Source organism: Eleutherodactylus coqui, chromosome 3 (assembly GCF_035609145.1).
Source record: "Eleutherodactylus coqui strain aEleCoq1 chromosome 3, aEleCoq1.hap1, whole genome shotgun sequence".
Lineage (NCBI taxonomy): Eukaryota > Metazoa > Chordata > Amphibia > Anura > Eleutherodactylidae > Eleutherodactylus > Eleutherodactylus coqui.
Window position 1 is genome coordinate 301946821 of NC_089839.1, and position 26688 is coordinate 301973508.

The following is a 26688-nucleotide window of genomic DNA, read 5'->3' on the forward strand; positions in this document are numbered from 1 at the left end:
GTCCGGATGAGGCTTCTGCCGCCCTGGACAGCCCCTTTAACCATTACCATAGACCGGTGTCTCATTGACTGATTGATGAAGCATCTGCCCTTTCTAGCAGTCCATCCGTGGACCTGGCAAAGCTGTGGGCATGGACCTCGTCTGTAGGCACAGGTTTCTGCATTACAGACTGAAAGAGAATTCACGTGCCGCCATATGGTGCCACTGCAATCTCCCTTAACGGCAATGCTTCCAGGGAAGACTCCCTCTGCGATACGATGGAATAGGTCATGATTTCTGCCTACCTATAAAATCGAAGGTACAGTATAGCCCCAGTATGGGCCTCTGATCCAGATTACATATGCATTGGGCCCTAACACCAACCCAGGTCCAATTACCGTATCAGGCCAGCTCTAGCGTTGTGTTAGTAAATCAGCCACAGTGTCTGCAGACAATTTCATTTAATGAGAATGAAGCCAAGTAAGCAGATCGCTGCCCGCGCCAAAGGAAAGCTGAGCGCAGCAGTGGAAAATTAGCAAAATGCGACAGTCCGATGCAGCAAACTCCAGAGTAGGTCATGTGATGCATTTTCTTTCATGTCTTATATAATAAAAAACCTTTATTTTTCAACAATAACATTTTACCTTTCTTATATACCATTTTCAAAATCTCTGCTTGCTGTCAGTGAGTAGGGATATTTACCGTTTACATTCAGATGCCTAAAACCTGTCTTAAAGGGCAGCTCTGTGAGGCCATCTTCAGCCGCCGGAAGGAGCCAAAAACCAGTGACGATGGCTGAAAGGGTACAGCCCTCGAGTGAGTGCTGCGGCCCCCTCGTTTTAGCGATCAGCAGGGGTCTCCGCAGCAGCACCCCCGCTGAACAAAACTTTTGACATTTCTGTCTGACATGTCAAAAGTTTCATAAAAGTGCAGTTACTCTCTAAATCCGCACAGAGTGTCAATCACTGCACAGATTGGTTACGGTTTCCTTCCCTCTGATGCTACCGCAATACGCTGCGCATTTTCTGTCCCATGCGTTTAGATCTTGCAGGAGCATTTTACATTATCAGATATTTATCCGCTGTTCTGTAAGGTATAAATGTCTTTAGTGATGCGACTACTCTGCCGATACTAATATCAGTTCTGGCAATAACTGCTCCTTACATGATTTCGGCGTCCGTCTCACAAGATGGCGACATTTACAGCGAACACATCCAGTTTGTGATCAGGAAGAATATCCGGGACATAAAATACTGCAGCGTTAACACACTTGCCATAGACCCCCATATGTAATACTTACAGAAACACAGGAAGAGGGTATCAACACACATTGCGTAGACACTGAAGAATCCATGTGCGATGAGATAAGAGCCGATGATGACCGTCTGTGGGGAACAAGAAGAAAGTCATTAAAGTAATCATTAAACACGACAAAAAAGTTACTTTCTATCTAAATAATTCCAAACTGTGCGCTCTACCTCCCAGTCACACGGCACCAAATCTCCACAGAGTCAAAGGCTGCGCACACTATGGGGGGCAATTTTTTCTTTTATTTCAATGCATGTATTTTGGGTTGTCAATCATTCTTGCAATAGGATTTAACTAAAAATTGAGCACTGTTTGTCTTCTGCAGCTTCTACATATCACTGTATATAGAAACTGCAGTCTTAGGGCCCTTTTACAAGGAATGATTATAGATTCCTGCTGGATCGTGCCAATCTGAAGTACAATGGTTCTGTGTAAATGCTGCCAGCGACTGAACACTTATTGTGCGGCATTCAGTTTGCGCAGGCCTAAAAGTCAAAGGATGATCGCCTCTGTAAACAGGCAGTTGCTCATCTATGAATGACTGCCTGTTTACTGTGAATAGAGGTGGGCCAGCCGGAATAATCTGTGAATAGACGTGGGCCGGACGGAATGATCTGTAAATACAGGTGGGCCGGCCGGAATGATCTGTGAATAGTGGTGGGCCGGCCGGAATGATCTGTGAATACAGGTGGGCCGGACGGAATGATCTGTAAATACAGGTGGGCCGGCCGGAATGATCTGTGAATACAGGTGGGCCGGCCGGAATGATCTGTGAATACAGGTGGGCCGGCCGGAATGATCTGTGAATACAGCTGGGCCGGACGGAATGATCTGTGAATACAGCTGGGCCGGCCGGAATGATCTGTGAATACAGGTGGGCCGGCCGGAATGATCTGTGAATACAGGTGGGCCGGCCGGAATGATCTGTGAATACAGGTGGGCCGGCCGGAATGATCTGTGAATACAGGTGGGCCGGCCGGAATGATCTGTGAATACAGGTGGGCCAGCCGGAATGATCTGTGAATACAGGTGGGCCGGCCGGAATGATCTGTGAATACAGCTGGACCGAACGGAATGATCTGTGAATACAGTTGGGCCGGACAGAATGATCTGTGAATACAGGTGGGCCGGCCGGAATGATCTGTGAATACAGGTGGGCCGGACGGAATGATCTGTGAATACAGGTGGGCCGGACGGAATGATCTGTGAATACAGGTGGGCCGGCCGGAATAATCTGAGAATAGAGGTGGGCCGAACGGAATGATCTGAGAATAGAGGTGGGCCGAACGGAATGATCTGTGAATACAGGTGGGCCAGCCGGAATGATCTGAGAATAGAGGTGGGCTGAACGGAATGATCTGTGAATACAGGTGGGCCGGCCGGAATGATCTGTGAATAGTGGTGGGCCGGCCGGAATGATCTGTGAATACAGGTGGGCCGGCCGGAATGATCTGAGAATAGAGGTGGGCCGAACGGAATGATCTGTAAATACAGGTGGGCCAGCCGGAATGATCTGTGAATACAGGTGGGCCAGCCGGAATGATCTGTGAATACAGGTAGGCCGAACGGAATGATCTGAGAATAGAGATGGGCCGAACGGAATGATCTGTGAATACAGGTGGGCCGGCCGGAATGATCTGAGAATAGAGGTGGGCCGAGCGCAATGATCTGTGAATACAGGTGGGCCGGCCGGAATGATCTGTGAATAGTGGTGGGCCGGCCGGAATGATCTGTGAATACAGGTGGGCCGGCCGGAATGATCTGAGAATAGAGGTGGGCCGAACAGAATGATCTGTAAATACAGGTGGGCCGGCCGGAATGATCTGTGAATAGTGGTGGGCCGGTCAGAATGATCTGTGAATAGAGGTGGGCCGGCCGGAATGATCTGTAAATACAGGTGGGCCGGCCGGAATGATCTGTGAATAGTGGTGGGCCGGTCGGAATGATCTGTGAATAGAGGTGGGCCGGCCGGAATGATCTGTGAATACAGGTGGGCCGGCCGGAATGATCTGTGAATAGTGGTGGGCCGGTCGGAATGATCTGTGAATAGAGGTGGGCCGGCCGGAATGATCTGTAAATACAGGTGGGCCGGCCGGAATGATCTGTGAATAGTGGTGGGCCGGTCGGAATGATCTGTGAATAGAGGTGGGCCGGTCGGAATGATCTGTGAATACAGGTGGGCCGGCCGGAATGATCTGTGAATACAGGTGGGCCGGACGGAATTATCTGTGAATAGTGGTGGGCCGGCTGGAATAATCTGTCAATACAGGTGGGCCGGACAGAATGGTCTGTGAATACAGGTGGGCCGGACGGAATGATCTGTGAATACAGGTGGGCCTGCCAGAATGATCTGTGAATACAGCTGGGCCGGCCGGAATGATCTGGGAATAGAGGTGGGCCGGACAGAATGGTCTGTCAATACAGGTGGGCCGGACAGAATGGTCTGTCAATACAGGTGGGCCGGACGGAATGATCTGTGAATACAGGTGGGCCGGACGGAATGATCTGTGAATACAGGTGGGCCGGACGGAATGATCTGTGAATACAGCTGGGCCGGACGGAATGATCTGTGAATAGTGGTGGGCCGGACGGAATAATCTGTGAATAGTGGTGGGCTGGTCCTCTCCGCCTCCGTTCACTGAGCGATTCACTCCTGTGTGGAAGCTCCGGAGCGATCATCACGTGGACGACTCTCAGGCACTAATGCACCTGACAGCTGTACTGTCTAAAAAGAACCCTAATACAGGGCTCTTATTGCCCAAATAATCGCAGAAAACAGCGAGCTCAGGCGATGGTCGCCCCACGTACATGCAGCTTCCAACAGGACACGGAGTGAGAAATCTGTCGGAGTTAAAAACCAAGCAGCTATCGGTCTATGTAAACAGGCCGTTCATCCATGAGCGACTTCCCGTTGCAGTGAATGGAGGTCGGTGGCCAGAGATCTCCAGCCCAATCCACCTCCACTCTCTGAAAAACTATCATTTCTGTGCGAGAGCACAAGAGAAATAGTCTGCGGGACGACTGTCCTGCACTTATGCTTATGTGCCCAACAGTCATCCCATGTAAAAGGAACCTCAAGTCTTACTAGGATATCTATCAGTGAGGCTGGACTGATGCTTAGTTCCCCTCCGCTCTCTCCTCTCCTGCACCTTCCCATCAGCTAATTTATGAGCACAATATAGTTTACCTTTGCTGTGCTCATAAATTTGCTGATAAGATGATGCAGGAGAGAAGAGATATTGACTGAAAACCAAACCATCAGTCCAGACTCACTGATGGATCTCCTACTGAGACTTAGACTGCAGCTTCCATGTACAGTGATATGTAGAAGCTGCAGAAGACAAAGGGTGCAACATTTTTAATCAAACCCTATAGCAAAAATGATTGTCAGCCCAAAATGCATGCATTTAACCCTTTCCAATCCACTGTCTGACGTCTAAAGACATCCTGATTAAAGCCTGTACAGCTCCGATGTCGGAAGACGTATTCTTACTGTAGATTACTGGCCGCTGTGTTGTCAGGGGCCTCTCGTGCATATCACATACTGCAGTACTGGCTCTAGCCAGCAGATGGCGCCATTGTATAATGGCAGAAAGAGAAAGCCCCCTAGGAAACCCTGAATTCAAAATTGGATTGCAAAGGGTTAAAGGGAACTTGACATCAACTATAAGCACCATCTAAGTTCTGTTGCTTATAGTTCAGGTGATGGTGAATCCAGGGAGCCTCTTTTCATACCCACCCGGTTTCCTGCGATTTGCCTTGTCAAAGTCAGCATGCACACAGCAAGTTTCACTCTTTTCAGAAGGCTGTGCACATGCATTACAAGTCATCTCTGTAGAAGAGCAGGTACAGCCTTCTGAAAAGAGTGAAGCTGGCTCTAAACGCATACTGACTTCGCCAACAGACACCACATGAATAGGTATAAGGACACAGCTCCCCAAACTTCCTGTCACCAAAGCTATAGGCACCATAGCTTAGTTCATAGCGCTTATAGTTGCTGACAAGTTCCCTTTAAGTGAAGAAAAAAGAAATGGTCCTTAAAAGTGTCCGTAGCGTTTAAAGTGGGTTTTCTGAGCAAAAACTATTGAGGACTTATTCTCTATAGTTAACCACCAGGAACCCGCAGCTTAGGATCTCCAGAGATGAGCTGATTGCCCGGCCCGCCGTCTGTGCAGCAAAGCCGGACATTGTCATAGGGGATGTCAGCGGAAGTGCCATCACTGGCTCCAGTCCTATAGAAATCAATGGGAGCTGAAGCTGGCTATTACACTTCCGCCTCCAACACTAGGGTTTGATGTGAAAGTGTAATAGCTGCTTCAGCTCCTGAGGATAGGTCATCCATAGTTTTTGCTTGGAAAACTCCTTTAAATAGTAAATTCAGCCTGCATGCAGGGAGCTTAGGTGCTTACTGTTTACTGTATACAGTGAGCTCCCCCTAGTGGAGGCTGCAGGAAGCCAGAATATTATCATGTAACAATATCTATAGAGGGATTTTGGAGCTTTGTATCAAAAAAGCCAGTTCTGCCAGAGTAAAGGAATTTTATATCTATATAACATCATGTCATTTTAGAATAGAAATGTAATTTACCAGGAGCGGCACCCAGTAGTAGTTCAGCGAGGGAGCTTCATCAGTAATGATAGGGATTTTTCTTGTGAAGAAGAAGAAAGCCAGGACACCTGAACAGGATACATACAGAACACAGTGAGGTGGAGCGAGTTTGTCCAATTATAGTAAGATACTCCAAAAGGTTCACATACCCCATAAAACATGCACACTGTGTGTAGGAAAAGGGTTTGGAGCGATGGATGACTTACCAACAGAACCCGCAACAAGAATCTTCCCAAGAAAAAGCAGGAAATCTGTAACTTTGTCCAGAACAGCAACCCTGTGGAAGCAGAAGTGACACGAGTGGTCAGGACAGCCACTATCAGACATATTGAATGCAACTCCGCAATTATCGGCTTTGAGGGTGGAGAATCTGCCCTGGGCGACTGGGGCTCCGGCTGAACTCAGAAACCAAGCGGGGCCTGCTACAGGTCTATGATGACACCCCAGCTGGATATGGATGCTCAGGCAGGTGGATCATCAGATCACCCAGTCGGACTATATTCTGGCAAGTTTTAACTTGTGGTGCTGAAGATGGCAGCAGTTAAACCCAGAGTGTGTCCTGATTCCTTGGTTACACGGCAACAAAACTGGCACAGAGGAAACAAGATGGTCAGAGTTGGATTGTAAGATGGGTAAGTAAGCCCTCTGGGCTTCCTCCACTCAATAGCCACCATGTGATCATCAAGGGATCAAGATGAGAGCGGACGAGGATATGCCTTACTCCGCGGTGTGGCAACCTTGGTTTACGTTCAGGGCATCCCCTAGATTAGGGAATTGGTTGTCCTTGGGGACGGTCACAGATTAGGGACCACTCCTTACTCTTTCCAGCCCATTTGATTGTTAGATATTCTATTTTCTGTTCTTTCCCTTTTCTTTTTTTTACTTATCCACCAAGGGCGGCTCATTCTCTCTACAACCCCGCGACCCAGCCTCTTCCCCTGCCTTACCTCCCCTCACGCTCCACCCGAGGTTTTAGTTTCCATCCTGTTTATAAGTATTCTATATTTAGTGGAAAACTGCTGATAGAGGTGTCCTTCAAAATGATCACAGTAAGGCTACCTGTCCACAGGCGTTGGGGTATCTTGCAGCGGATCTCAGCCGTGGGAGCAGATAGGCTGACCATGGAGAATCGCGGCAATTTGCAGCATGCTGCGTTTTGCCGGTTGTGAGTGGAGAATCGCTATGATTCTCCACTCGTCGACAGGGGAAGGCTGCGCTCTCCATAGCAATGCTATGGAAAGTGTAAATTGCGTTCCCCGCGGCCGGATTATCGCTACGGGGAACGCAATCCAGAACAGGCAACCTAAGTTCCCCCAGCAGAAGTCCTATTCTGCTGATACATTTTCTGGTTTATAACCGCCATGTTGTATGATAGTCTATTGATGTCATTTACACATTTTTCAAGAAAGTGGTAATAAGCGATTTTCTTCTGTAGGTAAAGAGAAAAAAAAAGGTGCCCCCCCCCACCCCCCCTTCCTTCACCTACTTAGACCCGCAGAGCTATAAGTTTGTTGGTTCTTTGGTGAACACTTTTTTCACCTTCACTTCTAAGGTTTGGTTCACACCGGTGTTTTGGGTTCCATTTTCCATTTATTGGAGCCCTCTGGTCCAATGGATCCGTCTCATGAAGAAACTGAAAGACCCCGTTGACTATAGTGGGGTCGGTCCATATTGCCATCCTGGATGTTACAGGACAAAACAGCGTGGCATACAGTGGCAGAAGCAGTAATATGGGGTGTCAGAGTTCTGCATACAGCAGCACAGATCTCAGCTTACTGGATTCCATTGATATTTTGGGGAGGGGGGCTGCATTTAATAGCAATAATACAATAATTAGGCTCAGATTGGAAGGCCACGTACCGCACAACATTCCGCATTAATAGGAAGAACGCATCCTTCGCTGATGTACAGAAGTTTTTTCCATAGATGGCGATCTGCAATACAAAGTCATTGTCAGTTCCGTGTAATCAGGACTGCAGAACAGGAGGGGATTTCATATTTTTGTATATTTGAAGGGGTAATGGCACCGTGTTTTTGCAGCCCTCATTGAGAGCACCATAAGATAGTGCCGGTCACACTGATTGCAGAGATATGTCTGCTGTATGTATCTGTGCAGTAGTTTGGGAGAAACTTAGATTTTATTAGTAGCAGACAAACACAGAACTAATCCTGCATATTCATGAGCTGCAGCTAGCCACACCCACCCTGCCCTCCAGCCAATGACTGGCAGCTCCCTCTGTACCGTAATAAGCAGAGAGCTGTCAATCAATGACTGGAGGGTGGCGTGGGTGTGGCTAGCTGCATTTCATGAATATCCAGGACTACTTTAGGTAGTCCTCTATGCATGTGCTACTACTGGTAAAATGTAAGTTTCTCCAAAACTCCTGCACAGATCCACACAGCAGACATATCACTGCAATCAGCGTGACGGGCGCTACCTCCTGCTGCCCTCAGAGAGAGGTGCTAAAAGATGGTGGCAGAGTCTCCATAAATCAGATCAGCGCTGAATAGGCAATGGGGGAGATTTCTGAAACTGTCTAAAAGAAAAGCTGTCTTACACCGCACCCCGCCACTTTTCCAAAAAGTGGGTGGAGTCTGGATGAATTCAGCCCATCACATTTATTAGAAGCTATGCCAGAAGCGGGCATAGATTATAACAAAAATGTACAACCATCTCCTAGCTGGCATAGGTTTTCATCCGATGCACAAAGGTGCCGCCAGATGAAACAACTGAAACACATTTATTGCTTGCAGCCGGGTACAGGGTTTTCAGAGACGGTCTTGTGTCTGAAGTCACCATTAGTCACCAACCAGTGCTAAGTAAGCTCAGGAACTCCCCCTAGTGGCGACAATGGGCAGCCTGGATTTTCATAATTTTCCGCTGTGTCCATGCAGGGGACTTGGAGCAGAGAATTATGGACCCAAACACATGATGATAAACAGTGGAAATTCATTGTAAATCTGGGGCTGCACAGTAACAGGTGGACACAGGAGTCTTACAGCAACAGGACCTTCACTATGGAAAAACCGTTGTAACCATTGTAGAGCACAGGGGGATATTCGGTGTTAGTCGAAGGTTGCCTACACGGTCACGGCAGTCAGAGGTAATGGGGAGGAATCTGAATGGCCCCCGACTTGTAACAAGTAATTCCAGTATTGGGGAAGGGCATATAAATGAGTGATTGTATACAGTCCCACCCACAGACTCACCATGATATAAGCATTCCGGTTTATAAACTTTATGAACTTTTCCAGGCACCAAAAGCAGCATTTCAGGCAGCACAATAAGAACTTAGCGAAGGAATTCTGGGACGCTGCAGGGAAGAGATAAAAGGACATCACAATCAGACATGACGCATTTCAGTGTCTGCACTGCACGGTTATACCACTAATGTTTCATCACTCTGGACCACCAGGGATATAACCATTAACCCCTTTACAACCCTGGATCCAGGGGGCGACGGAGTAGGTGTGAACAGATTCTTTAGGGGTGGGATTCCAGCTGCTAGTAAGCTAAAGGAGGTTGAAAAAACATTAGCCAAGAAAAAAAAAACATCGATCAACTTATCTCTCTCCACAAAATTGGCGCAGACATTCCAGTGTTCCCCACTGATCTTTGCTGATTTTCCTGCAGCAGTGACCAGCCTCACACCCAAGTGACCACTGAAGCCAGTCTATGGGAATCAGAGGTCTAATGCTGTACATAGAATCATAGAATGGTAGCAATGGAAAGGACCTCCAGGGTCATCTGGTCTGACTCCCTACTCAGTGCAGGATTCACTAAATCATCCCAGTCAGATATTTGTCCAACCTTTTTTTGAATACTTCCATTGAAGGAAAACTCACCACCTCCTGTGGCAACCTGTTCCACTCATTGATCACCCTCAGTGTCTAATACCTAATCTGTGTCTCCTCCCTTTCAGTTTCATCTCATTGGTTCTAGTCTTTTCCTGGTACAAATGAGAATAGGGCAGATCCCTCTGCACTGTGACAGCCCTTCAGATATTTGTAGACAGCTATTAAGTCTCCTCTCAGCCTAAACATTCCCAGATCCTTTAACCGTTCCTCATAGGACATGATTTGCAGACCGCTCACCATCTTGGTAACTTTTCTCTGAACTTGCTCCAGTTTGTCTATGTATTTTGTAAATTGGGTGCCCAGAACTGGACCCAGTATTCTAGATGAGGTCTGACTAAAGAAGAGTAGAGGGGAATAATGACCTCACGTGATCTAGACTCTGTGCTTCTCTTAATACATCCCAGAATTGTGTTTGCCTTTTTGGCTGCTGCATCACATTGTTGACTCATGTTCAGCCTATGATCTACTAGTATACTCAAGTCTTTTTCACATGTGCTGCCTCTTAGCTCAATTCCTCCCCTTCTGTATGTGCTTTCTTCGTTTTTTTTCCCCAGATGTAGGGCTTTGCATTTCTCCTTATTAAATACCATTTTGTTAGTCGCCGCCCACTGTGCAAGCTTCTCTAGATCTTTTTGAATCCTTTCTCTGTCTTCTATACTGTCAGCTATCCCTCCTAGCTTTGTGTCGTTGGAAAATTTGATCAGCATCATTGCTGAGGGTGTAAGGCTGGTTGGTCACTGCTGCAGGAAAATCTGCAAAGTGAAGACCAATGAGAACTGCCAGCAGGAGATTCATTGGGTGAGTAATGTTTTCCAAGCACACAGTACAAGCCATGGACAGGATTGGAAGACTCGTGCATCAAGCTGATGGATAGGGTGTCAGTGGAGGGGCAGGAAATGAAAGAGACCCTGGTCACATGACGGTTGGTGGGCGACACTTATTAGTGCAGAAAGGGTACTGAAAATAGTGAGAAAAGTTAGAATGCTGCCTGCTGAATGAATGGGGTTAAAAAGTGCCAGACTTGTCCTTTAAGGCTAACTTCACACGGGTGAGTGCGATATTGAGTGAATCATGGACCGATATCGCACTCGCCAACATGCGATTTTCCTGTGGCTGCGAGGAGTTTTTATGCCCAAACCACCTCGCATTACTTCGGGGAAGTAGCGATCCTCCATTGCGGCTGTCAGCAGCGACGGCGGATCACAGAGTTTCTCCCATTATTTTCAATGGGTAAACCTCGCATCGCACCGCGTGCCCCTAAACTGGGGTCCGCTGCTGCCACCAGCCCCACTGAAGACAATGGGCGATGAGAGGGCACGCCCAGAGATAGGAGAATGGGGTTCATATTCATGAGAGATTTGTAAGTCATGCAACGCACAAATCTCACGCAATTTTCTCATCCATGTGAAGCTGGCCTAAGGGTTTGTTCACGCATAGCGGATTTTGATGCAGATCAGCGCGAAAATCCATCTCAAAATCTGTGATGTTTGGTGCTGATTTTGGCAGACTTTTCATGAGGATCTGCAGTAAATTTCACTCTTTCAATTTAAGGGATGAAGTCTGCGCGCCAATGGTGCAGATTTAGGGGTCTTTTTAATGCAGAATTTGACACGGATTTTGGTGCAGATTTTCCCACTGAGGAAAGTCCACACCGATTCCGTTTGGAGTGAACATACCCTAAAGGGGCATCCCAAAACAGACTTTTATAGAGTAACAGACTCTCCATAGAAGAGGTCATGAGAGTCTCACCGCTGGGACTCCCCACAATCCTAAGAACGGGGGTCCTGTGTCCTCCACATCACTGCATCCCTGTAGTGAGGAGGAGATTGAATCGGGCGGTGGTCACATATGCGCAGCGCTGTTCCGTTCATTTTAGTAGGTCTGATGAAAATAGCTAACAATCAGCGCTCTTCTATCTCCACCAGTCCTAGTGACAATGAGTGGAGTTGCTCCATTGAATCTCCTCCTGACTACAGGGGGTGCAGTGAGCTCGCAATGAGGAGGATGGGGGACACGGGACCCCTGTCCTCAGGATCTTACAGATGAGACCCCTTCCAGTTAGACTTATCACCGATCCCACGGATCAGTGATAAAAGTTAATTTGGGGATGTTTTTGTTGTTATTAGCCGTTTAGTCGTTCACGACCCTCGGCGACCCTAAAGGCTCTCTACCTCCATGTTTTTCGGTTTTGCTTCTTTCAGTTGTGTGATATCCATGCCAGTCTCAGCTTTGACAGTATGAAGCTTGGGGATAAGCGCTTTAATTCTTCGCTAAGCACAACCTACACTATCATGTTCTGGTTCAAGTAAATATGGCAGGCGTGGCGCAGTGCGACAGAGAAGAGCTATTGGGAAGGGACAGAACAGCTAGGTGTCATGTACGGTATGCAATGAGATGCCATTGTGTGTGGCACTGCAGCAGTCACTATTTTCTACCAATATACAATGGATAATATAGCTACATACTGTATACAACATAGGCCAACAGTGAATTCATAAACCGAACACGTACCTTTAAGTTTATGGTCTAAATATTCTAATATAACTCGGATGAACTGTACAAGAGCCAAGATGAGGGAGCCGAACGCCAGCGATCCAGTGTGATACCTGAGAGGAAGAAGGCAGTGACACATAATTGTCATTTCCCTAAAGGGCAATCAATATCTACATTATCATTTGTATGTATAAAGTATACACATTTATATACACTGAACCATCACTGCATGAGGAGCACCTACCTACTCAATGTTGGGTTGGTCCACCTTTTTGGGGGATCACGGCTTTCAAACGTCAGCGAACAGATTCCACAATCTGGCGAACATCCTCCATACCCATCTCGCCCCGTGCCCGCTGCAGCAGTTCCATCGGTGCACATTTTGTGGATAAGTGGAACAGATCTCACAGGCCTTCCCAGCAGATCCCAGACATGTTCCATGGGGTTACAGTCCGGTAAGTTTGCGGCAGTGCGGAGAATTCATTGTTGTGTTCCTCCAACGCCTCTCCGAGCTCGATGGCACGAAACCCTGCCTGTTGAAAGATGGCACTGTGGTCGGGGAAGACTTCCTGAAGATACGGGTGCAGATAGTTAGCTAACAGGTCCCTGTAGTGTTCACCATGTAAGGATTGTTGAAGGATCACCAACGATCATAGGCCGTGCTAGGAATGCTTCCCAGACCATGACACTGCCACCACCGATCTGTTGAACCCCAACGGTGCACCCAAGGGATACGACCATGTTTCAGCAGGAATAGGACTCCTCACTCCAGGTGACCCTCCGCCGTGTGTCCAAGATCCATTGACGTCCTTCCTGGGCCCATGCGAGGTGTTGTTGGCGATGATGCAGGGTCACCCTTATTGATCTTAGGCTATTGAACCCCAGTCCACACATGGTATGCCACATGGTCATTGTAGAATTTTATCTAACCTCCTCACTGTTGCCCAGTGTGGCACGTCATCGCTGAGATTCCAGATGTACCACCCAATACTTGCCTCTAGGATCAACCACACGTGGCCCGCTGCTGTGTGATCTTCTGTTGGACATTTGGTCATGGTTCAACCAATCTTGGTACATACTTGATATCTTGGTTCAGGAACAGCCAACAAGTGCGACTATTTCAGAAATACTAGTATCTCGCGTAATGGCCCCAACAATCTGCCAGCGGTCAAAGTCACACATGTCACAACGTTTACCCAGGACAGTGAAATGTTCTCAGCCCATTAGCTGAGAGCAGATCGTGACAAGCCCATCACGAGGTTCTGCGTTACTGATCACATGATGTCCCATGTCAGCTGTTGCTAATGCAGTGATCGTTCAGTGTATAGTAGTTACATATCATCAAGAGATTTGAAAGGCTTTTAAAAAAATAATTACTCATATATTGTTACATTCAGACGATGCAAGAAAAATGTGCAGTAGCTCTATCCGCCACTTGCTGGTATAAATGCACTGACATAGCTAAATTGGACAGGACCCCAGCACTGCAGGGCAAGAGAGCTAAGTACTGAGCCACCGTGCTGCCCGATTATATAGAAAGGTAATTCCGTTAAAAAATACATTACATTCCTTATGTTATACCAATCCTGTAGATCTTTTATTATAAAAGTATGAAACATAACAATAAAAGCAAACTGTAACAATACTAAATAATAATAATACAACCGTATACAGAGATAAGGCCCTTCACCCAGAGTCCATGGTCCACAAACAAAAGAAACCCCATGTCTGGACTCCCCTCCCCCCTGCCGCACACTCGCACACACACTCAAAACAAAACACAATATACCTAAAAGAAGAGCATCCAGCTATCCAGAAGATAAAACTAAAACTAAAGCTACAGGTCCAGCCGTACCGCACTGAAACCCCATCATAAACAAAATTAGGCAATAACGTAAACATAACATATATATATATACCAATAATTAACTAAATATGAAAATAAAGACCAAGCCAACCGGCATACAAAAATAACTAAAGAAATAGTTTTTCAAAAATTTTTTTTTTTTTTTTTTTTTTTTGGGTCCCCAGTGCAGCTCGGGGGCCATGCCTGCTCCATCAGTCCGTGCCCAGAGTTCTAAAGTTCAGGACGTGCCAAGCCACACCAGGGTTTTTTTGTTTTTTTTTAATATATATAAACTGTACAACACTCTGCCTGCCGCAGCCTGGGGGCCATGCCCGCTCCACCAGTCCGTGCCCAGAGTTCAATGTTCGGGACGTGCCAGGCTACGGCTCAAGGCGTGAAACCACTCCCCCCCAACCCCCCACCCAACCTAACTACCACCCAGAACGTGAATATATACATATAAAACATACAATAACCAATATACATGACATACACAATATATTAACATAACCCGAAAGCCTAAGGTCGGCTCACCTGCAGCCCTACTTCACTCCATTTTGCCCAAATCAAAACAAAAAGCTTTATGATGCACTCACAGCCCGCCACCGGGATTGGAGGTGATAAGCCGGGCACAGACATCACAATGTACTATCCCTTGCATTTTCTCCCTATTCTTTCCCTAATTTGCCCTAGACTGTCCTTAGTCTGCCCCTCAGTCTGACCCTTCATGGAAACCTGTCCCTGCCCTATCCCTCCTCTCTCCCTATCCTGTCCCTATTCTCTCCCTACTCTGCCCCTAGAAAATTAAGAAAAACAAACTGTCCCTAACGAAATACAAGCCCTCTCCATAGGAGAGAAGCTTTAGATGTGCCCAGCCTCTCATACTCCAAAGAACGTACCTTCACCGGGTAACCCAGGATGTTCCTACAGACCGTATCCATGGGGAGGACTTTCAGCTCCGTCGAGATTAAACACCGTGCACTCCAGATGTGGAACCTGACCACTAGGCTAACTAGAAATAAAGTGCAGCGGTCCCTGCCACCAAGGCCTCTGAATGCTCCATAAGCCCACTCCGCATAGGAGAGGTGTGCCAGCTGAGGCCAGCCTATGGAGACCCCTACCCGTTGGTATACCTCTGTATTAAAGGGGCACTGAAGCAGGAAATGCTCCATGCTTTCCAGCACGTCGCTGCACTCCTGACGGGGGCAACCCCTGTCAATCAGAGGCCTGCTCTTCAAGTTACCCCTTACATACAGTCTCCCGTGAAAGCAGCGCCAAGCCAAGTCCCAAAACTTCAAGGGGACCCGGGTTGAATTCAGTAAAAGTAACCCTCCCTCCAGGTCCCGACTTGGGCAGTCCTTGAGCGCCAGGGGCTTCTGGAAATGGGTCAACAGGACTCTTTCGTCGAGGAGCCTCCTCGTCAGAGTCCTGATCTCCCACATCCCCAGACCCCACCGGCGTATCACCTTCAGAACCAAGGTAGCGTAAGCCGGGAGATGTCCGTGCTGCGTGCGAAGGTCCTTCACTCGCCCTCCTGTCTCCCATTCCTGGAAGAAGGGCCGAAACCATCCCCTGCAGGAGTAGACCCACGGAGGAGCCCTCTCTTGCCAGAGGTTGCCTATGTTGATCTTAAAAAAAGTGTTTACAAGAAACACCACGGGGTTGACCATAGACAACCCCCCTAGTCTCCTCGTGCGGTATGTAACATCTCTCCTGATCAGGTTCAACCTATTCCCCCACAACATTAGGAAGAACAGGTTGTAGACCCGAGTCCAGAGAGGTTCTGGCAAAATGCATACGCTGCCCAGGTAGATGAATAACGGGAGCAGGTATGGTTTGATCAGGCTAATTCTTTCCCGAAGGGTCAAAGACCAACCCTTCCACTGATTTACCTTGTGAGTTGCACCATCCAGCCTGTCCACCCAATTTTGCATGGGGTAATCCCCCTGGCCGAATTTGATGCCAAGTACTTTTGCTGAAGTTTGGGGCACCGGAAGGGTGTCCGGGAGATCAAACGTAGGATCCCCCCTTCCTAACCAGAGACTTTCACACTTATCCCAGTTGACCATAGACCCGGAAGCTTCCGAGTAGCGGTCCACCTCCGACACCACAAACTCCGCCTCCTCTCTCGAGGACACGAAGAGCGTGACATCATCGGCGTATGCCACTGCCCTCAGGGTAGCCTCCGGCACCGCCCGGTCCATCCCGACCCCTGCTATAGGTCCACAATCAACCCTCCTAAGGAAGGGATCTATTGCAAACGCATACAACAGGGGGCTTAGAGGACAGCCCTGACGGACGCCGGACCCCACCTCAAAAGGGCGGCCGGGCCAACCGTTCACCAGCGGGAAAGTCTCAGCCCCTGCATACAATGTTCGCAGCCAATCAACAAACCCCACTGGCAGGCCGTATCTCAGAAGGACGGACCAGAGGTACTCGTGATTAACCCGATCAAACGCTTTGGCCTGATCCAAGGACAGCAGGTACCCCTCCCAGTGACCAGCCCTACCCTGCTCCACTGCCTCCCGGACACCGAGAACAGCGCTAAAGGTGCTACGGCCTGGAACAGAGCAATGCTGCGCCCCCGAGAGGAGCCGGGGTGCAAACTTGACCAGCCGATTAAACAGCACTTTTGCCAGAACCTTCCTGTCCGTATTGAGAAGCGCTATGGGACGCCAGTTCTCAATACGGCTCGAGTCTTTACCTTTTGACAGAATGATCAAGGCCGACCTCCTCATTGACTTTGGCAGAGTGCCCAAGGAAAGACACTCATTTAATACCTCCGTCAAGAGGGGACTCAAGAGGTCCCTGAAGGTCTTATAATACTCGGATGTTAATCCATCCGGACCTGGCGACTTTTTGGGCCGGAGCCCATCAATCGCCAGTCTAACTTCCTCTTCTCTGATCTCTTCTGTCAAAACGCCAAGAGAGGTGTCTACCCCTGGCCCAGGGACAGCTTCAGCCAGGAAAGCCGACATCACTTCCGAATCTAGATCCCTCTTTCCCAAGAGTTGCGAGTAGTAGGATCTGACGACCTCCAGAATCCCTGATCTGGATCGATTCAGGGACCCCGTACTGTCAATCAGTCCAGTGACCACTTTACTATTCACTGACATCCTACAGTTTCTGTAAGGGTCGGGCGAGCGGTACTTCCCGAAATCCCTCTCAAAAACCAAGGATGCGTGTCTGTCATACTGGCACGTCTTGAGTAAAGATTTCACTCTGGAGATCTCCTCGCGGCTACCTCCAGTCGAAACGAGATGTTCGAGTTTCCTCCTCAGGCCGTTGTACAGGCGGTACCTGTCCAGGCATCTGAGGTTGGAGAGCTCACGGAAGAACCTCGCCGCCCTCCTCTTGAACATCTCCCACCACTCTGACTTACTGCTACAGAGATCCAGTAATGGTACCTGGCTCTGCAGAAAATCCTCAAAGGACTGTCTTATCTCTGCTTCCTCCAGGAGTGATGAATTCAGTCTCCACAAACCTCTACCCATCCGGGGGGTCTCTGCAACATTCAGAGAAAACAATATTAGACAGTGATCGGAGAATTCCACCTCAACAACGGACACTGGTGAAGAGATGGCTTCCTCCTTCAAATAAAACCTGTCTATTCTAGACCTGCTCTGACCCCTATAAAAGGTGAATCCCTCGTGGCCTGGGGTGTGCCGGATGTGGACATCCACCAGGCGAGCCTCGCTAGCTATGCTATTAAGTGCGACGCTGTCAAAAGTCAACCGCCTGTCTCCAGAGCCTCCCCTATCGCGGGCTCTTGTGACTGCATTAAAGTCACCTCCAAAGACAACTTGGCGGCTGGTAAAAAGGTAGGGCTTGATCCTCATAAAGAGACTCTTCCTGTCCTTTTTTGACTGGGGACCGTAGATGTTTACAAGTCTCAATTCTTGTCCCTTCATGAGGACATCTAAGATCAGGCACCTTCCCATTTCTAATTCAATAACTCGTCGGCATTCGACCGCTGCGGTAAAAAGGACCGCCACTCCGCTATACGGCTCGGCCGCAAGAGACCAGTAGGAAGGGCCTGACCTCCACTCCCTTTTTGCCTTATGTATGGCTGCCAAATCGGACAGCCTGGTCTCCTGCAAGAATAAAATGTCGGCTTCAACGCGGCCGAGAAAATCAAAGGCCGCAAATCTAGCCGTATCCGACTTAATGCTGGCAACGTTAATTGATGCCAGAGTCAGCGGAGTGGGTGCCGCCATCATGAGTGATTAAATTAGATGGCTTTCTTCCTCACACCCGCTTCTTCGGGGTCAGAGGAAAGCCCCTTGCTTCTTTTTTTGGACACAGATGTGTCCATAGCAGGGGATCCCCCGACCCCATCATCCTTGTTTCCAGGCTCCAGAGTAGCCCCCTCCCCGGAAGGAACTATGCCTCCACGAGTAGGAGACTCAGCGCCCCCTGTTGACCCTTTCTTTGCCCCAGGCACCTTGCCCTTCGCTTCCCCCTCAGAGGAGGAAGAGATGTCTTGAAGGGCCCGGTACCTGTTGGAGAGTCCAACTGGAGGCGAGCTGGCTTCTCCTTCCAGTACTTTGCCAGGGGTGGGAGAAGATCTTGAATCCCCCCTTTGCTTTCTCCTAGTGGCACCTAGCTTACGCCGTTTCTCTAACCACCTCTTTCCTTCCTCATCCACACTCTCATAGTGGGAGGAATCTGAAGAGTTGGTATTTCTCTCCTCCCTCTGGATCCTCCTGTCCTCTTCATCCACTTCGCTGTCCCTCAAGGCCTCAGTCGCACAATTTGCTTCAGGAACAGGGGCCACCATTGACCCACCTGCTGTGGGCGCTCCTGTCAGCTCCCTGCTCCGTCTGCGTTTGTCCTGACGCCTCTGCTCAGCAGGCGTCTTTTGCCGGTTCTTCCCTGGCTCCTGAGCTCCTCCACCTCTGCTAGTCCCCTCACCCCCGGAGGCCGCACCATGGCCCCCATCCGTAGGGGCTGACACCGCATTGGCAAAGGAGCGTGGACAGCGACTGAATGGGTGACCGAGATCACCACACAGGTTACACCTAATCTCCGCACAGGAGGCGGCTAGATGACCCAGACCCCCACACAGAGCGCACTTCAAGGTCTTACAAGCGGCGCTCAAGTGTGAGGGGTCGCCGCACCTGTGGCAGAGCTTCGGCTGCCCCTGGTAAAAGGCCAGGATACGATCCCTGCCGAGGAAGGCTGCAGATGGAATGTGTGCCACTGAGTTACCTGAACGCTTCAGCTTGACCATAAACGTCCAGGCCCCGGACCAGATGCCGTGCTCATCCCTGTTCTTTCTGGGCATGTCTGTCACCTCTCCGTATCGACCGAGCCACGTCATTATATCAAAACAAGAAAGTGACTCGTTACGAGTCAAAACGGTCACCTTCTTGACTTCGTTCTGGCGAGACACCACCTGGATGGCAAAGTCTCGCCAGCCGGGCTCGCTTTTCATCAGCTCGTAATTCCCCCAGAAGAGTTCTAGACCCTCTGGGCGAACGAAGCTGATGTCAAACTCAGACGTGCCGAAGGGATGGATTAGGGCAAAGATGTCAACCGCCCTAAAGCCCATCTTCAGTAGAAGCTCCACTACCCTCGCCCTCGGGGGGCATGTATCATTGCCCCTCCAACGAAGACGGACCACATTCCTACGACCTGCGTCCTGCCCGGGTGTTGGTAGGGACCATACGGTCTCCCCCCTTTGCTCTCGGAAGGCTCCTAAGCCGTGTCTCTCTGTCCAAAGAGATAGGTTCACCTCTCTTCCTCCAACTGTGATTGAACTCTCCCCCTTCCGTAGAGCCCCCAGGAGGCGCTGTTGCAATACGCCCTCTCTAGAGCCTGGAGACAAGGAGGACCCTTCCCCTCCAGCGGCGACACTGGCATAACTCCTACCAGCTGTCGTCGCCGCCGGAGGGGCGACTGGAACCTGTGATGTACCCTGACTATCCCCAGAACCTGTGCCTATATTTACAGTAGGTTCCCCTGTGCTGAGAACAGTAGCTTCAGCCCGTACCTCCGAGTGCGTCGGAGCATCAGACTCGCGGGCTGCACCAGACACATCCACACCTTTCATACCAAGACCTTTCATTCCAAGACCCTCTGGACCGGACTTGGGGTTAGAAGCAGCTTTTTTATTTTGGGCCTTGGTAGACCTGGGGGGTGGCACTGCTGCCCCATCTTGCGCAGCTGCAACCACCGTAATGACCCCCCCATGGTCAGCACTCTGCATTCCGGCAGTATTAACATTTTTATTTTTGCTTTTTCCTTTACATTTGCCAGCAGCCTCCACATCACTGGGTGCCTGGGACCTAGGCTGGGACCTAGACTGAGGGACCCCTGTAGACCGACCTGTCGCACGGGGGACCCCCGATCCCGCAGCACCCTCCGCATCACTGGCCTTACTGGCGCTGGCAGTTCCGCCACTGCCAAACTCTTTTGCCACCTTGCCTTGTCCTGTGCTGGCCGCCCTGCTGGCTGTTTCTGTCACTGCACTAACTGAAACAGGGACAGGGGACCTGGCCAGTTTAACTCCTTTATCCCTGTTCCCATGTTCAAAACCCACTGCAGAGTCAGAAACCGGGGTTCTCAGGGTGGGGGTGCCCTGATCCGACTTTGCAGCCAAACCAGCGCCCCCCGTCACAAACACAAATTTCTCCTGCACCAAATTCTTTTTTTTTCCTTTTTTCGCCTTGATTTTCACTTCCTCCTCTGGTAAATCATCACCAAACTTAAGGCTGCTCATATTAGGGGGGATTCCAACAGCCTTATCTGCTGCATTATTAAAGCGCCCCCATCGCTTTTATCTTTCTCTGGATCTGAATCCCCGGAGGTTAGAGGCAGCGCAACCTGCTCCGGCCGGAGGCTGCTGGTGGTTGTAGTGCCACTCTGGGTCTGCTCTCCTGAGCAGACAGGCTGCTCCCTCAGACTGTCCTGGTAGGTGTCCTCCTCAGAACAGTCACCACTGCTGTCTCCATCGCTGGAGTGATCAGCCTCCTTGTGACCGCTGTGTCCTGACGCCATCTTGGAGAACCTATCACTGTTTATTAATTTTTCCCTAAAGGGACCACTTTGCTCAAGAATCCTGTCCCTCTCTTCCTTGCACCTTTGTATGCAGTCTTTACAGTCCTGTATGGACTTGCTGATTGCATCTCTTTTTCCTTTAGCGGCGGTCTGGTCCTTCAATGACCTGGCCGACCGCAGCTTCTCCTTCTGCAGGAGGATTTCTCTCCCCGCTCGCTCATAATCCGCCATGCTGGTGGCCAGACGGGAGGCAAGCTCTACCACAGACTCCCCTTTCCGACGATCACTCCACTGTGGCTTACCTTCTTTGCTGAGCGTTTGGCTGCGAGTCTGACTGCGGGTCATCATCTCGCTTCCGGCGCTGTCAGATGCGGCTGCACCAACCTGCTGGGCCATGTCACTGCGCCTGCGACCCGGACCCTCTCTCTTCGCAGCTTTACTAGCTGCTCCGGCTTTCCTGGTTGTTGCTGCTGAAACCACGTATGCCGCCAGCGCCGCTGATGGTGTTGTCGCTGCCTTCTCAGCACTCCCCCCCCTCCGGCCGAAGCCGGGTGGGGGGGAATTGCGTGACTCCATAGAACAAGAAGCCCAGCTACGTGCTCTGATCCTGGGCTCCAAAACAGGCTTACAGCTGGGACTGCAACCACACCCTGGTTCTCTGAGGAGCTCCAACAAACCACACCTTACTCCAGAGCTGCACTCACTATTCTGCTGGTGGAGTCACTGTGTACATACATTACTTATCCTGTACTGATCCCGAGTTACATCCTGTATTATCCTCCAGAGCTGCACTCACTATTCTGCTGGTGGAGTCACTGTGTACATACATTACTTATCCTGTACTGTTCCTGAGTTACATCCTGTATTATACTGCAGAGCTGGACTCACTATTCTGCTGGTGGAGTCACTGTGTACATACATTACTTATCCTGTACTGATCCCGAGTTACATCCTTATACTGCAGAGCTGTACTCACTATTCTGCTGGTAGAGTCACTGTGTACATACATTACTTATCCTGTACTGATCCTGAGTTACATTCTGTATTATACTGCAGAGCTGGACTCACTATTCTGCTGGTGGAGTCACTGTGTACATACATTACTTATCCTGTACTGCTCCTGAGTTACATCCTGTATTATACTCCAGTGCTGCACTCACTATTCTGCTGGTGGAGTCACTGTGTATATACATTACTTATCCTGTACTGAACCTGAGTTATATCCTGTATTATACTCAGGAGCTGCACTCACTATTCTGCTGGTAGAGTCACTGTGTACATACATTACTTATCCTGTGCTGATCCCGAGTTACATCCTGGATTGTACTCCACAGCTGTACACAGTGACTCCACCAGCAGACTAGTGATTGCAGCTCTGGAGTAATGTATGTACACAGTGACTATATGAACAGAATAGTGAGTGCAGCTCTGGAGTATTATACAGGATGTAACTAGGATCAGTACAGGATAGGTAATGTATGTTCACAGTGACTCCACCAGCAGAATAGCGAGTGCAGCTCTGGAGGATAATACAGGATGTAATTCAGGACTACTTCTAAGCTGTAAAATAATGTATTATACCCAATACTAAATCCTCTTGGTTGGACTTGCGCGAGTAAAGACAGATAAAGAACAATTCTTGCTACACGGCATCCCTGTCCTGTACCTTACCGTATTGCTCGCCCAAAGGATGAAAAGAGTGGACACGTTGGGATATCAGCAGGTTTCTTAAAAGCCCAGTAGTAGGAGGCGAAGGCCCCGGCCAGCGTGCATTGCCCCAGCGCAATGGAGAAGTTCACCAACCACAGGAACACAAAGATGTTGGCGAGCTGAAAGATCAGGATGTACTGATAGTAGAAGCTCTCCCCCCCATAGAAGGCGAACGTGCACTGAGACCCCGGACACAGCTTGGTCACATTGGTTGTATTGAAGGTCTAGAAAATAATGGAGACAAATAGAGATGAGGAACAAGAATGTGGTGCAGTGAGCGCCATGAGAGAGAGGGGGCGCATGCCTGCAAACCAGATGGGGAAATGCTGCTGTATTTCTGGACATATGCCCCACATCTTAATATACAGACTAAAGGCTTGTGGTATGCCCAAACACGCTGGAATGTCAATATTGTACATTAACTGCCACATAACCCAAGATAAAAGGCTGACCCAAGACTTCAGCAGCGCCTGCCGTCACCCAGACAGCCAGACCGCATCGTCCGCCCGCACCCCGACAGCCAGACCGTATCGTCCGCCCGCACCCCGACAGCCAGACCGCATCGTCCGCCCGCACCCCGACAGCCAGACCGCATCGTCCGCCCGCACCCCGACAGCCAGACCGTATCGTCCGCCCGCACCCCGATAGCCAGACCGCATCGTCCGCCCGTACCCTGACACCCAGACCGCATCGTCCGCCCGCACCCCGACAGCCAGACTGCATCGTCCGCCCGCACCCCGACAGCCAGACCGGATCGTCCGCCCGCACCCCGACAGCCAGACCGCATCATCCGCCCGCACCCTGACAGCCAAACTAAATCGTCCACCAGCATACCCATAGTCAGCCCGCATCGTCCGCCCGCACCCTGACAGCCAAACTAAATCGTCCACCAGCATACCCACAGCCAGACCGCATTGTCCGCCCGCACCCCGACAGCAAGACCGCATCGTCCGCCCACACCCCGACAGCAAGACCGCATCGTCCGCCTGCACCCCGACAGCCAAACTAAATCGTCCACCCGCACACCCACAGTCAGACCGCATCATCCGCCCGCAACCCGACAGCCAGACCGCATCGTCCGCCCGCACCCCGACAGCCAGACTGCATCGTCCACCCGCACCCCGATAGCCAAACTAAATCGTCCACCAGCACACCCACATTCAGACCGCATCATCCGCCCGCAACCCGACAGCGAGACTGTATCATCCACCCGCACCCCGACAGCCAGACCGCATCGTCCGCCCGCACCCCGACAGCCGGACCGCATCGTCCGCCCACACCCTGACAGCCAGACCGTATCGTCCGCCCGCACCCCGACAGCCAGACCGCATCGTCTGCCCGCACCCCGACAGGCAGACCGCATCGTCCGCCCGCACCCCGACAGGCAGACCGCATCGTCCGCCCGCACCCCGACAGCCAGACCGCATCATTCGCCCGCACCCCAACAGCCAGACCGTATAGTCCACCCGCACCACGACAGCCAGACCGCATCGTCCGCCCGCACCCCGACAGCCAGACCGTATCGTCCGCCCACACCCCGACAGCCAGACCGCATCGTCCGCCCACACCCCGAAAACCAGACCGCATCGTCCGCCCGCACCCTGACAGCCAGACTGCATCGTACGCCCGCACCCCGACAGCCAGAACGCATCGTCCGCCCGCCCCCCGACAGCCAGGCCGCATCGTCCGCCTGCACCCCGACAGCCAAACTAAATCGTCCACCAGCATACCCACAGTCAAACCGCATCGTCCGCCCGCACCCCGACAGCCAGACCGTATCGTCCGCCTGCACCCCGACAGCCAGACCGCATCGTCCGCCCGCACCCCGACAACCAGACCGCATCGTCCGCCCGCACCCCGACAGCCAGACCGCATCGTACGCCCGCACCCCGACAGCCAAACTAAATCGTCCACCAGCATACCCACAGTCAAACCGCATCGTCCGCCCGCACCCCGACAGCCAGACTGCATTGTCCGCCCGCACCCCGACAGCCAGACCGCATCGTCCGCCCGCACCCCGACAGCCAGACCGCATCGTCCGCCCGCACCCCGACAGCCAGACCGCATCGTCCGCCCGCACCCCGACAGCCAGACCGCATCGTCCGCCCGCACCCCGACAGCCAGAACGCATCGTCCGCCTGCACCCCGACAGCCAGACCGCATCGTCCGCCCGCACCCCGACAGCCAAACTAAATCGTCCACCAGCATACCCACAGTCAGACCGCATCGTCCGCCTGCACCCCGACAGCCAGGCCACATCCTTTGCCCGCACCCCGACAGCCAGACCGTATCGTCCGCCCGCACCCCGACAGCCAGGCCGCAGCGTCCGCCCGCACCCCGACAGCCAGGCCGCATCCTTTGCCCGCACCCCGACAGCCAGGCCGCAGCGTCCGCCCGCACCCCGACAGCCAGGCCGCATCCTTTGCCCGCACCCCGACAGCCAGACTGCATCGTCTGCCCGCACCCCGACAGCCAGACTGCATCGTCTGCCCGCACCCCGACAGCCAAACTAAATCGTCCACCCACATACCCACAGTCAGACTGCATCGTCTGCCCGCACCCCGACAGCCAGAACATATTATTCAGACCCCAACACTCAGTCCATAGAATTCATATCTTAACACGCACACAACATTATCCACACCTTAGAACAAATTTATGAGAACTGAGATCTCAGCCACTAAACTGCAGCACCGAGACCCCAACACCAAGACGTCACCCAGACCCCAACATCGGACCACATTGTCCACATCCCAGACCACAACACACAAGCCGGTTAACATCAGAAGCGCCTCCACTGACTGCTCACACTACAGCCTTGCCCCATACAGAAGATCCCATCTAGGGGTTTGTTCACATGTGGGGGATTCGCCAAAGACTTTCTACAGTGGAAAAATTTTGCAGCAAAAATTCACATAAAATCTGCACTAAATGGTGCGAGTCCTGATCCGCTCCAAAATATCAGCAGCCAGCCCACCACATGTGAACGCGCCCTCAGAGGGATGATCCCCTATCCTCAGGATAGATCATCCGTATCCGACTCTAGGGATCTCCATTGATCATTTGATTGAAGTGACCGTGGTGCAGTTCCAATCGCAGTTCCACAGATTTTGTAGCCAAAGGTAAAACCGGAAGAGCTGGGAAAATGGCGCAACTCTACGAGCAAATCAAGGCTCTAGAGACCTCCGGCATTCAGCTATACTCTGCATCCACCAAGCCATTCTGAGGAAGGGGCTGCTATATAGGTCTTCAATGCTTTTGTCCTGGGTGTATGAGACCCTCACTTCATTAGCGGGAAGCTGAGATATGACGCGCTGTTGAACAATGACTTACTTCAGGTGCGCAGACTGTGCCGGCATACTGGCAGTAGGTTTTATTGGCCATCACTTTATATACGGCCTCTCCGGACGTGGCCAGGAACCTTGTCCCCAGAGTTAAGGACAAACACTTCATCAGACCCGGTGAGAAGTGCCGCATGTTTTACCACCGACTACCAGGCCTGGATTGTGAAAGGTACGGTATACCGAGGCAATAAAAAGGATACACAGCGGTGACGGCCCAGTACGAGATGCAGATGGCGATCAGGATGAAAGTGATGATTGGATAAAACAGGGTTGACATGATGTAGCCGATAGCCCTGTAGAATAAAGCGTTACAAGTTACGTATCCGCCGAGGCGACTCTACCATACAAACATCACCGGGCAGAGTTACCATTGAAAATTGGGTAGCCTTCTGGTGCATATTGCGCCAGAAAACAGTCAAACGAAAAAATGTTGGCACCGCGTCGCCAGTAGAGCAAAGTGTGATTGTTCCCAGCAAGAGAAACCAAGTGATCTTGTAGATATGATAGCTTTTACTGGCTAACAAAAATACATGATGTTA

The 26688-nt window shown here is 50.7% G+C and overlaps 1 protein-coding gene across 5 annotated transcripts in view; it reads right to left on the minus strand.

Moving 5' to 3' along the window:
* SLC44A5 (solute carrier family 44 member 5) overlaps positions 1–26688 on the minus strand; it is a 139934-nt gene that overhangs the window by 9903 nt on the left and 103343 nt on the right. For all 5 annotated transcript variants that reach the window (XM_066597796.1, XM_066597800.1, XM_066597797.1 and 2 more), the window contains 9 exons: positions 26350–26442; positions 26139–26226; positions 22767–23029; positions 12266–12360; positions 9107–9210; positions 7757–7830; positions 6103–6173; positions 5876–5964; positions 1280–1364 (listed from right to left, as the gene is read on the minus strand). In XM_066597796.1, the coding sequence (XP_066453893.1) occupies positions 1280–1364; positions 5876–5964; positions 6103–6173; positions 7757–7830; positions 9107–9210; positions 12266–12360; positions 22767–23029; positions 26139–26226; positions 26350–26442 (962 nt within the window). The remainder of the gene's footprint in view (positions 1–1279; positions 1365–5875; positions 5965–6102; positions 6174–7756; positions 7831–9106; positions 9211–12265; positions 12361–22766; positions 23030–26138; positions 26227–26349; positions 26443–26688) is intronic.